The sequence below is a fragment of the Hyperoodon ampullatus genome (genome assembly GCF_949752795.1).
Source record: "Hyperoodon ampullatus genome assembly, chromosome: 14".
Taxonomy (NCBI): domain Eukaryota; kingdom Metazoa; phylum Chordata; class Mammalia; order Artiodactyla; family Ziphiidae; genus Hyperoodon; species Hyperoodon ampullatus.
This window is the reverse complement of record NC_136927.1, coordinates 38,189,099-38,201,809: the sequence shown is the minus strand read 5'-3', so window position 1 is coordinate 38,201,809 and position 12,711 is coordinate 38,189,099. Positions and strand designations below refer to the sequence as shown.

The 12,711-nt window shown below is 44.9% G+C and overlaps 1 protein-coding gene across 1 annotated transcript in view; it reads right to left on the bottom strand.

The window, feature by feature from the left end:
• The window catches only part of MOSMO (modulator of smoothened), a gene marked incomplete at both ends in the record, with an annotated part of 54,483 nt that extends 46,482 nt beyond the window's left edge, over window positions 1-8,001 (bottom strand). Inside the window, one exon of the mRNA XM_079718902.1 lies at window positions 7,896-8,001. Within this exon, the coding sequence (XP_079575028.1) occupies window positions 7,896-8,001 (106 nt within the window). The remainder of the gene's footprint in view (window positions 1-7,895) is intronic.
• Between the last annotated feature and the right edge of the window lie 4,710 nt (window positions 8,002-12,711).

Genomic DNA, 12,711 nt, shown 5'->3' with positions numbered 1-12,711 from the left:
AGTTGTACTATTTGCTATTCAGTTGTACTATTCTATTAAGAAACAACTATCTCATATATTTCAAACTTATTTTCAGCCTTTGAGGTGAGACTAATTGACTCTCTATACTCCAACTGTAAAGCTTTACAGACCACTATATTCCTTTAAAAATAACTTCTGGCCATGTACCGCAACTACTGAGCCCATGCGCTTAGAGCCTGTACTCTGCAACAAGAGAAGCCACCGCAATGAGAAGCCCGTGCACCGCAACGAAGAGTAGCCTGCCACTCACCACAACTAGAGAAAGCCCCCACTCAGCAACGAAGACCCAGCACAGCCAAAAAAAAAAAAAAAAAACTTACAAAATAAATGATTTTCACAGTGCACTGCAGATATTACTCTAATCTACAGAAGAACAGAAAGTTGGGGTCTGAACCTGCATAACAATTGCAAGTACTGCAAGAGGCATTAAGTACATCTGAATGATATAATTTTTATTAATAAAAAACCCTTAACGACAACTTGTCTAAGATCAATTACATGGCTAGCAAATAGTGGGACTGGGATTTGACTACATGTTGATTTAGCCCCAAAACCTGTGAGCCCTTTCCACTATACCAGGCTGCCTTTCACTTAGAAAACCTCTTTAGTCTGTTCCAGGAACATATAAACCCAATGCATTCCTTGGTTTTGGTACTTACGTGTATCCCATTAAGCTTATATCACCACTACAACTGACCTCAGAGTCTGTCTTCCCAGAGACCTCCCCTCCCCAAGTAGGACTTCAGAAACATTCAATACAGACACATCGTGTTGCCTTAAATCTTTTTTAGAACAAGGCAAGATATAAGTAAATAAATAACACAAATAATACAAAAGGGAAATATTTTTAAATTCAGATGTTTTGATCTTTCATATAATAATACTAATATTTGAGCATTTGCTATGTATTAGACCATGTGCTAATTCTTCATATGCCATATTTTATTTTCTCATAAGCATCCTTTGAGATAAATATATCATCCCCATTTTACAGCTGAGAAATCAAATTACATGCCCCAAATCATAAAACTCATAAAAAGGGAATCCAAGAATCAAATCTAGATATGTCTGACTCCTATGGGTCCTGACCCATAGGACCATTTTACTACACTGCAACTCCAATACAAACTCAATATTTATGAGGAAAGGGGTTAATCAACAACACTATTTTAGGACACACTAAGCTGAACGGTGGAGGACTGACGTATATGACTCTTACTATGCCAGCTTTGAAAGGGGCTCAGGCAGGCAGTCGAGTGAGGAAAAATTCAACAAGTCTGGTTGCGTCTAATAAATGCAACGGCAGTCAACATTCTGTAATATCTTTTTCGGAATTTCCTTCCTCTTAGATTTTTCCATTCTCTCATGGCTTCTGTCCATGTTCTTGGTCCCAAATTCCCCTTCTCCAAAACTTTTAGGCCAACTAGCTTACACCCTTCATCCTGAAGTGGCTACATCTCTGTTGATAATGGTAAAAACAGAGGCTTTCTGGAACTAAGGTTGTAAAGGGAATAAATGCTTTGTTCAGGAAATATAATCTCATATTGGAAAATCTGGCCTATGCTGTGAAATTCACAGTATTATAAGTGATTTCAAGTTTCAAGTATGACCTGTGAACACTGTAAAAAGACTGGCCTTTGATTTGGGGGGTTCTTTTTGGCTGAATTGGGTCTTAGTTGTGGCACATGGGACCTTTCTTGAGGCATGCAGGATCTTTCGTTGTGGTGCGTGGTCTGTTCGTTGCAGTGCAAGGGCTTCTCTCTAGTTGTGGCATGCGGGTTTTCTCTCTCTAGCTGTGAGTCTTTGAATTTTCATTCAAAGTTCTTATTTGATATGTTGAAATAAATAATACTGATGTTACTTTTTAAAAAACCAAGGAGGACTTCCCTGGTGGCGCAGTGGTTAAGAATCCACCTGCCAGTGCAGGGGACATGGGCCCGAGCCCTGGTCGGGGAAGATCCCACACGCCACGGGGCAACTAAGCCCATGCGCCACAACTACTGAGCCTGCGAGCCACAACTACTGAGCCTGTGTGCCACAACTACTGAAGCCCACGCTCCTAGAGCCCGTGCTCTGCAACAAGAGAAGCCACCACAATGAGAAGCCTGCACACCGCAATGAAGAGTAGCCCCGCACAGCAACAAAGACCCAATGCAGCCAAAAAAAAAAAAAATCTTCCATTTAAAAAAAAAAAACAAGGAAAAAATTTTATACCTCTTTACCATTATGAAGAAATGTTATTCTTGGAAGGCAAAGAAATTTACTGGCCCAAATTTCCATCAGCTGATGAATAGATAAATAAATGGGGATATACCACACTATTTGGCAATAAGAAGAAATGAACTGCTGATACTTGCTAATAATATGGATAAACCTTGAAAATGTTATGCTAAGTGAAAGAAGTCAATCACAAAAGACCACATATTGTATGACTCCATTTATTTGAAATGTCTAGAATAGGCAAATCTACCAAGACAGAAAGCAGACTGCCTAAGAACCAGGAAGGTGGAGGGTGATGGCTACAGCATCTGGGGTTTCTTTTTGGAGTACTGAGAATATTCTAAAATTGACTGTGGTGATGGTGGCACAACTTTATGAATATACTAAAAGCCACTGCATTGTACACTTTAAATAGGTGAATTTTATGGTTATGTGAATTATGGTTATGTGAATTTTATGGTTATGTGAATTATATCTCAATAAAGCTGTTTTTAAAAAAGAAATTTACTGGAAAAAGACTCAAAAGCCATTGAAAAAGTTTTGTTAATGCTCTTTAAATTAAAGAAAAGCACAATCTCAAGATTTTTGCCCTCTTAGGTAACCCAATTCTGTCCTTCTCTGTAAGTCATGTCCAAGATGATTAACAAGACAAAGTTATAGATAGGTTTGCTTGTTTAACAACTGATGTTACAGAGCTCCTTCACACCAAACCAACTTTGTGATTACTGAAGTTGTCACAGTTCAGGAGAAAGGGCTTATTATTTAATAATTTTCTAGTATTTAATAAACGGGTCTGCTTGGGAAGCTTGTAATTTTAACGTTTTAAACCAAAGACTCCCAACTTGTAGGCTAGGGTCTACCTAAAGATCTTGAACTCTTATGTGATAGATGTCAAGCCCACAGTCCCCTATCTGTGGTTTACCAGCATTTCCTGTGGAGAGAGTAGTGAGTAGCAGAATGGGAAATGAAACCCTCCCCACAAAGTCTTTTATTTCCCCAAGCATCTGCCAGTCTTTGTACTTGAGGAAAAAGAAAATTCTTCCTTGCAAAATGCCAGCCGTATCCTGGGTTTCAACCAGGTAATGCTTTTTTCCCATTTCTGATGTTTCTGTCCATGAGGGGCGGGGTAGAGGTGTGGTTGTTAAAATATCTTAGTTTATCTGTGTCCCCTCACTAAATCCTTCTCAGATCAGGAGGAATGACTTCATCTGACTGACAGTTCAGGAGAAAAAACTGGGCATAAGTGGTCCAACTTTTTGCCCTTGGGAGCAAGTTGCCTAAAGGGAGCATTCATCTCTTCTGTTCTTTCATGCTGGAAGTCTTATAGGGCAGGTCCCAAGTCCTGCCTGGGATTGGACAGTTAAGTCTGTTCAATTCTGAGGCCCAGTAAGAGGAAGCGACTTGTCTAAGGATATAAGCCACATTCTCCAATATCCTCTTTATCAATAATAAATAATATTTTGGCTCCTAATTATCTTATTCTTTTTTTTTCTCAATTAGTTCAGAATATAAGTAGGGAAGAGGGTGTTATTGAGACTCCTTAAACACCCTAACATCCAATCTAAACAATTTAAAAAAGAATGAAAGTAAAAAAATAAATAAATAAGGTGGCAGTCATTATAGCTTTAAAAGTTTGTGCATAATCTGCAAGCTATTAGAACAGACTCAGGAAATGCTATCACACACAGATGAAAATTAAAGGAACATGCTTTCTCTGTATTTGGGCCAATACTATAAAAACTGCCGGTATGAAGCACGGTCCATAATCTTATGGAAATATAGTTTATTAGTTGGGATTTTAGGAAGTTCTTCTACTCAGCTTTTTGTTTTGGGATATTTCATTTCCTTTTGTCGTAGTTCAAGTAGAAACTGAGGAGTAGACACTAGAATATGGAGATGAGAGACTGAAAGAGGAGAAACAATGATGGAGAAGTCCAAAGCCAAGAGGGAAGACAAATTTATTTGACTTACACTAAGCCTGGCTATATTATTCTTGATGTTTCTTCATTTCCAAGAACATCTAATAAAGAAACTGTGTCAGTTCTCACAGTAATAAGTTCTGAGCTTTAGTTTCAAAATTGGGATTCTGACACCTGTTATAAACTAGAACAGCAATATAACAATATCTAACTTTTACTGAGCACTTCCTATGTGTCAGGTCACTGTTCTAAATGTTTTACATGGATTAACTAAATCATCACAACAACCCATTGAGATGGATACTATTATTACCCTTATTTTACAGAAGGGGAACTATAAGGAGAGAGGCTAGGTAACTTTTCCAAAGTAATAGAGTTAGTAAGTGATAAAGTCTGGATCTGAATCCTAAACTTTCCCTTACTAGTTTACTGCAGTGGTTTTCAAACTATATTCTACAGAACTTTTCAGGCTCCAGGAGTTATTTTTGAAATATATTTTGTTCATGTAAAAAACTGCAGTAAAAACATCACAATCAAGACTTTTGTACAATGTATAATGCACCAAAGGGAATCAACACATTAACTTTTTGCTACCAGGTGAAGTCACTTCTATGCAGATCTCAGCATAAAGCTAGTCCTGTCACCTCTGAGATCTTAACTGAACTTCCTGTAAATTTTCATTGATTTGGAAAGTATAACTCTGCACTGATTTTTTTTTTTTTTTTAACTCAAGACTGGATCTGTCCAGGTAAAAGTGTACAGTGAGGATACAAGCTCAAACACTAGGCAAAGTTCAGGTGCATCTTATCACAATGCAAAAGCACAAGAGTGAACAAAGGAACATACCATACCATCTCATGTATTTTACATTTTGGGGGGCTTATTGTCTGACATATTTAGCCATAAGAAATACGGGTTAGGGAATTCCCTGCCAGTACAGTGGTTAGGTCAAAAAACAAAACAAAACAAAACAAAAAACGGGTTAGATACGATTTTGAAAAATTTCCCCCTGTTCTTACTATCTCCTCCTATTCCTCTTTCTAGCCACAGAATATTTAACTGAAGGGTATCTTGAGATGGCAAGGGAAACTGTTAGAAAAAAAAATCACTGCCTTCACGCCACTTCAGCCACACATCACCACTGACACACTCTGGACCTTGTGCCCACAATGCCCTGCCCTTCCATTCTGCTGTATCAATCACTCCCAGTCAAGTCTTCAGCTCCATTGGGCCCAGGTCAACTATTCCACTGACCATATACCAACTGCTATTCAATGACCAATATACCGGCTTTTTCCTTTTTCACTTTCACTCTTTATCCAGCTAAGATTTCATGAGCCATCATTACAATATTTTGACTAACACCCTAAACACCTTTGCTCCTCTGTTATTCTGTTGCATGTATCTGGCAAATCCCAACCCTGAATGAAGCCTTCTATTGGCTTTCACCACACACTGGTGACAAAGTAGCTGAGCACTACCAGAGACAGTCAACAAAGCAGATCCGTTATCACACTGTATGTTCATGACCACTGACTTCAATGAAGTGTCCACACTGCTAGATAATCCTACTGTCTCTGGTTGGCATGCTTTCTCTCACAACTATTTATTTATTTCAAACATTTTCTACTTCTTTCAAACCTTGGACTTCTGTCCCTCCCATCTCCAAAGGCAACTCACAGCAGATGACTTTGCCTAATTTGAAGGAGTTGTATTCATCCTATTCTTGCTTTCTTTCAAATATAATAGAGCATAACATCTCAGGAACGTTATGCTATTACTTATCTCTCTCTTCCCTCTCTCAACTCTACCTTTCCCATGGACAGTTAGTCTATTTTATACATTGGGATTCCACTTGAAACTTCTCTACAAAAAAAGATCTGCTAGAACAGTGAACCTCTCTGCCCCTAAGTATGTTAAGTCTCAAAGAAAGTCTCATAAAAGGAGTCATTGCACACATAATCAGGATAAAAACAACAACAGGTCATGAACTGGACATCACACATATAACTACAAACTAGTACTAACATTGACATCACCAGCATTTTCAGAAACAAAGCCCATAGTTTCACCAAATTCTAAATCACTGATATTTTCTTTATATGCTTTACAGTTTAAAAAACTGAGATATAATTAACATACAACATTGTGTATGTTTAAGGTGCACAAAGTGTTTGATACATTTATATATTGCAATATTACCACTGTAGCATTAACTAACACCTCTATAGGGTCACATAACAATCATATATGCTTTACAATTAAGAGCTCTGCTAAGACTATATAGGCAAGAAAAGGAGCAGAAGTTTTTAGAGTGTTATTTTAATAACCAGTAAATCTGATGGCATGATTTTGTGTTACTAGGTCTAGATGGGGGAGAGAATGGAGGAGGAAGCAACAAATGTCCCAGCCACAGCTTTTTTTAAGGGCTAAAAATATTGCAGGATAAATACAGAACCACAAGTAATACTTAAGAAGTAAGTTTGACAGCATAGTGATACATTCTTACAACAAATTATTCATGGAGGGAGTCTGACATTCTCACCCCCCATTATTCCCTTCATCTGCACTGAACAAGCAGTTAGAAAACAAGCTCATTCCTTTATTCCCATCAGCTCTCCTGGCAGCTGTTACATTAATTAAAGGTTTGGTCTCACAGGTCTGGGTGAGTGTGAGTGAGTGTGTGTGTGGGAGGGTGGAGGGTGGCCCGAGCTGAGAAAAATTGTGCAAGGGCATTCACGTAGGATACCCTTCAGAAAGATGCCTGCCTCTTTCCTGAGGGCACCACCTTGTCTCTGCTGCCCACAGCTCCGTGGTGTTACAGCAGGCACTGCTACTGGGCTGCCTGCAACTCTAATGTGTTATTTAATTTTGACACTACTATTAGGATCGCTAAAGCGTTTTGTGATGCGCTGGAACGAAAGATGCTCCATAAAATGAAGTTTATTATTAAGGTTATTACAGCTCCGGGGCCTAAAATAAAGCAAAATTATAACCACACAGACGTCAAAGGGAAACTCGGAAGCCACATGCATCTCAAACACTGCCAAGTGGGCAGGGGCTGGGCGGGGGCGCGGGCAGGGGGCTCTCATCCGGCGCCCTCCACCGGCACCACAGCTCCCGGCACCATGAACCCGGCCCCGCCCGGACCTCTCCCCCGGACGCCGCTTCCTGGGGAGGGGTGGGGGGACGTCAGCGGTCGGACCCGACTCCTCTTGGTTTCTCATCGACCATCAGCTCTCGGGTGACTCTCACACTCCATAGGCTGCCTCGCCCCCGGCCCCAGCCTCCCCGGCGGGTTTCTAATTCCTTCACAGTGCGCCTCAGTTTCCTCCCGTCTCCCACCTTGAGTTTTGTTTGTTTGTTTAAGTCCAGGACTAAGGTCGTTCCTCCACGGTCTCTCAGGTCGCCGGCTGTCTCCCCTCACTCTCCCTCCCCGGTCCAGGACCGCCAGCCCTGCCCAGGTCTCCTCGTCCCTCCGCCACTTTGCACTCAGCCTGGGGCGCAGCTCCCCTCCGCCCGGGGGTCCCGCTAGCGACCCGCGCGTCCCCTTCGCCATCCCCTCTGCCCCTCGGCCACCCGGCCCGGCAGCCCGGATCGCCTCTCCGCCCCCTTCTCCTCAGGCCGGCCCCCGCCTCGCACCCTCCAGCCCGGTCTTCTCCTCAGCCGGGTCTACCTTCCCCTCCCTTCGCCCTCAGCCAGTCCTCCATCCGGCCCCGCGCGCCCGCCGCTCACCGGCGGACTCCCCGGTGTTGATCCAGTCCGGGTTGGCGATGCTGGCGATGGCGAAGATATCGGCGGCCAGAAAGAGACATCCTGAGATGATGGTCAGTTTATCCATCTCCCCGCCCCGCTCCCCCCACCCCCCGAGCCCCGGGCAGGCCGCGGCCTCACGCCTCCCGCCCCATGGGCCGCCGCCGGGGCCAGGAGACCCCGCGCCGCCGCCTCGCGCCCCCTCGGCCCCCGCGCGCCGCTCGCGCCCTCCGCGCGCCCGGGACCAGCAGCCGCGGCGCGGCCCGCACAGCCGGAACCGCCGCCCGCCCCGGAACTGCTCGGCCCGCCCGCCCCTCACCCGGAAGCGAAGCCGCGGCGCTGGCGAGGCCGGCACCGGCTCCCGGCCGGCGACGACCCTGGTCTGACCTCTCGGTCCTGCCCTGGCACGCGGCCCCGACCCTCCGGCCCGCCCGCCTGGGGGCCCGCCCGCCTGGGGCCCCGCTCCGCCCGACTTCTCCTCGGCCGCCCGCCTCGCTGTCCTGGACAGGGCAGGAGCCGCCTGTCTTCTGCAGGAGGCGGCCCCGAGCCCGCGGAGGGAGTCGGTGACAATGCCTTGTCACCTTGTGTTATCATTGCCTCTGCCCTGTCAGCCCCGGGACTGCGCCTTTTAGGAAATGGCTATGGACACCTGCTGTGTGTCAGGCACTGTAGGTGTAGGTGCTGGGGCTGCTGGAGTGGACCTGAGAGATAAAGTTTTCGTTCTCAGGAAGCTTACCTCCTGGTGGGGAAGAAACGGAAACTGTTAAAAACTGATCTTTAAAATAAAGATAATGTTAGGTGTTGATCTATTAATTAAGTTCGGGGTCGGTCTGATGGGGGGTTTAGGGGGCGGCGGTGGTACATAGGATGGTCAGGGAAGGAAGGTTACACGGAGAACGCCAGGTTCATAAAAACCTGATCTATGAAGATCTGGGCAAGACTGTTCCAGACAGAGGGAAAAGGAAGTGCAAAGGACATTAGGGGAGCGGGCAAGGAAGAGGTTGGCTTGTTCAAGGAACCGCAATATATCCTGTGTGGCTGGAGAGTGGTAAGAAAAGACAGGTGGGCAGAGACCAGATGTAGGACTTTAAGAGCCATGATAAAGAGTTTGGATTTTGTTCTAAATGCAACGGGAAGGCACCGGAGGGTTTAGAACAGGAGAGTGACAAGGGCTTATTTAATCTGTAAACAGAGTGTCGATTGTAGGGGGGAGGGGTAAGAATGAAAGCAGGGATACCAGTTAAGAAGCACAGTAGTCCAGGAGAGAGAGAAATGTAGCTTTAGCTAGGACGAGAGTAGTGAAGATAGGGGATGATGGGCAGATTGGATGTTTTGTAGGCAGAGGGAAAGACTTGCTGATAAATGGGGGAGGGGTTGAAAGAAAGAGAGGACTCAGGGAATGACTCCTAAATTTTTGGCCTGAGTAATGGGGTGTTTGATGATACTAATTTTTGAGGTGGGATGTGGGGAGGGGTTTAGCTTGGATGGAGAAACAGAAAATAAACAAGACATTGGCATAATTTATTAGCAGTACAGATGGTCTACCACATACAGTTTTGCTATCTAGTGGAGATTTCCTTTTCTTCCATGGCTCATGGACTAAATCACCATTAACCCTGACTTTGAGCCCAGCTCTTTCTTTCCCAGTTAGTTCCCCATGAGACGCTCATTTTCTCCATAAACGCCACCTAGGTCATCTCTAGAAAGACCTAGAAGAGTGACATCTGTCTCTATTTTTGGAATGCCTACATGTCCACAGAACTCAGCAAGTTTCAAATTCCACCAATCCAACGGCCTTGCAGAAGTGCAGAGTTACCAGTATCACCACGTAGATTGGGTAAGGAAGTTTGATTGCTAGCCTGCAGACTTTCCTGTCCAAACATTGGTCTCTTGGGGGGGGTGGTAGTTTTTTTATTATTATTATTAAACTATTCATTTTTCCTCTGCCACAGAAACTGATACAAGCTGATTTATATGTTCCAGGGATTTAGACATAATGCGTATCACATTACTGCAGGAGGTTTCACTGTTTATTGTTGTTTAAACACTGGAGAAGTTTGGTGGAGTCATATTCTTGGCTTCTTTCTGGTGTTTCTGTTGCCAAGTAATAGAAGAAACTCCAACTATACAGTTCTGAATTCTCAAATAATGTCCACTGATGTTCACTACTGGGCAGTTGATGAGAATCCTAGGGTGAAATGTTGGAACATTTGCCTATTCTAACTCCAGCTAAGTGGAACGATGACTTGATTCTTGTGTTTAAACAATACAAGTATAAATCCTTCCTTCTATCCAGGCATCCCTTCCGGGTCCCTCCAGCCTTTGACCCTCCACGAAATGTTCTGGATCTAAGATTAAAGCATAAAAACAACCAGTACACAGTTAAAAGAATTTAAAACATTTTTTTACCAGGTTAATAGCTGCATATCACTATAGACAATAGTCACCTATCCCATTCCTTACCAACCAGGATGTGGGGTGGATGGCATGGGCAGGACCAAATACTCTGTTTACAAATTTCCCATTAATCCCATAAATTTGGGGCTGTTTTTAGCCCCAAGTCTCATTCTTGCTTGCCAATGTACCTAGTGTTTCAGAGTCTCAAGGCTCTCAGGACAGGACAGATCAATTCTGTTCTCCTTTATATCTCAGTCTAGATTTTAGTAGAGACAAACCCTAGGAGTTAGGGACAGGTGGTGTGATGGAGTAAAAAGAATACAGAACCATATTTCAGTCCCGCCTGTGCTACTGACTTGAACTTGGGAAAGTCATGTCACCTCTCTGGGCCTCTTTCCCCTATCTGACCAACAGACTCCCAGAGTCAGGCACTCTGCTTCAGTGATAGCACTTCCCCATCCTCTCACCCCTAAGCAGACCAGCTAGGGCTTTTCTATTCAGAGAGGATGAGCCATGAGGCTACTTAAGGCAGAAAATCCTTGAGGACCCCGAAGAACATAGAAGGCCCCCAGGAGGGAGCTATGCTGGCAGCCTGAAATCATAAATAGTCATTCTGTGGTTGTTAAAGGGCCGTGAACACAGCGTGCTTTATCGTGATGGATGATAGGCTTCAGCCCAGCAGAGGCTGAATCCAAATGGGACCTCAGGGAAAGCTGTGGAGGGGAGTGTGCAATCACTCTTCTCTTTAAGGAGGATCTTTGACCTGACAGGATAGAGAACACACTACCTCCCTGGAGGTTAAGTTTACCATCCAGGCCAAGAATGTGGTGGATGCACCACATGTGTTCACCTGGGGTTTCTGGGACTAGACAAAACAAAAGAGCTAAATCCAGAGGTAATAGTTTGTGCCTTGAGCTCGTCTCATTTAGTCTCATGGATTGGGTTCTGTTGGAGCTGACTTGGAGACAAGAGATTATTGTCTACTGTGCAGGAAGTTTATTAGGGTGTGCTCTTAGGATCGACTCCTGTGGGGGAAGAGAAGGAAGCAGGATTGGACAGAGGGAGCAGTTTGACTGTGGTGCAGTCACAGGAGGCTTTGGCAGAGCCCAGGGGGAGCTCTGAAGCTGGGATGGCTGTTCTGAGTTGTTCTGAGTTGCAGTAAAGGGGCCAACCAAGCCTTTGTATCCCTGCATGGACCAGTCATTGGATGTTTAGTCATGGGGCATGACCTTGGGTAAGGCGGCTCTCCAGCCAAGGACAATTCCTTGAGAGAGTTGACAGCTGACAGCAGTCAACCTACAACCTCCCCAAGAACTGGGGCCTAGGTTCTCCTGTCCTGAAAGGAGACTAGGCATGACAGTGCGGCATTTGCAACAGTGCACTCATTGTGCTGCACAGATCCACTTGCTTCTTTTTCAGTTCTGAAAGCAGCATCTTTAGGACCCTGGTGGACGTCTTTTCCTGTGGGAAACTTATAAGAGGAAAGTTAGTGGGACAAAGTATAGCTCTTGCTGCTGCTGCTGCTGCTGTAGCTCACCTTAAGGTGTAACTGACATACTCATCATTTCCCTCCTCTCCTCTCCATCCTAGATTCCTCTCACCCTCTGCTAGCACCTCTAGGTGGCTTATGGTGGGGTAGCCCAGACCTCCATTCCTGAGGGGGGTGAGCCACTGGTTGCCATATACTTCTCAGGCTGTGGCTACTGTTTTTGTCCATTTACTGTAAAATAGGCCAAAGGAGAACTAAGAGACACCCAGGTGGATCATGTGGGTGCCATATCATTCCATTTTACTACTGGTGAAAAACTGAACAATCTTAGTGCTTCCCTGTGCTGAAGGCTACGTATGCTTCTCCTCTACCGGGGATGGGGTCCTCATTATTACCTGGACAGAGGGTCCAGCTCCAAAATCTCATCTTAGCATCTACTCTTTCCTGTTGTCCCTGGCACAAGCTGTTGCAGGTTGGGTTCTCTACGAAATACTCTTGAGTTGCAGGACATTTATTGAGGAGTGCTCTTGGGACCCACATCTGTGGAGGGAGAGAAGGAAGCAGGATCTGGCAGAGGGAGACGTCGGGTTGCAGTGCAGCCATAGGAGGACCTCAGCAGACCCTTTAGGGAGCTCTGAAGCTGGGATGTCCCTCTAGAGTTGTTCAAGTTGGGCTGAGGGAGCCAGGTTTTTTACCCTGCATTGATCAGTCACTGGATGCTAGCTGCCCCGGGTAGGTGTGATGTTGGGGAAGGGGTTCTCTTCAGCTACTGGCAGGGTTGGGGTGGAGGGAAAGTAATAGGTCCTTCAGTCCTGAAGGGGGAATCCGGGCAGCACAGCACCCATAACAGTTTGTATCCTTCAGCTCCACCAATCAGTGTGATCTTGGCATTCACAATATAGAGTTTTCAGT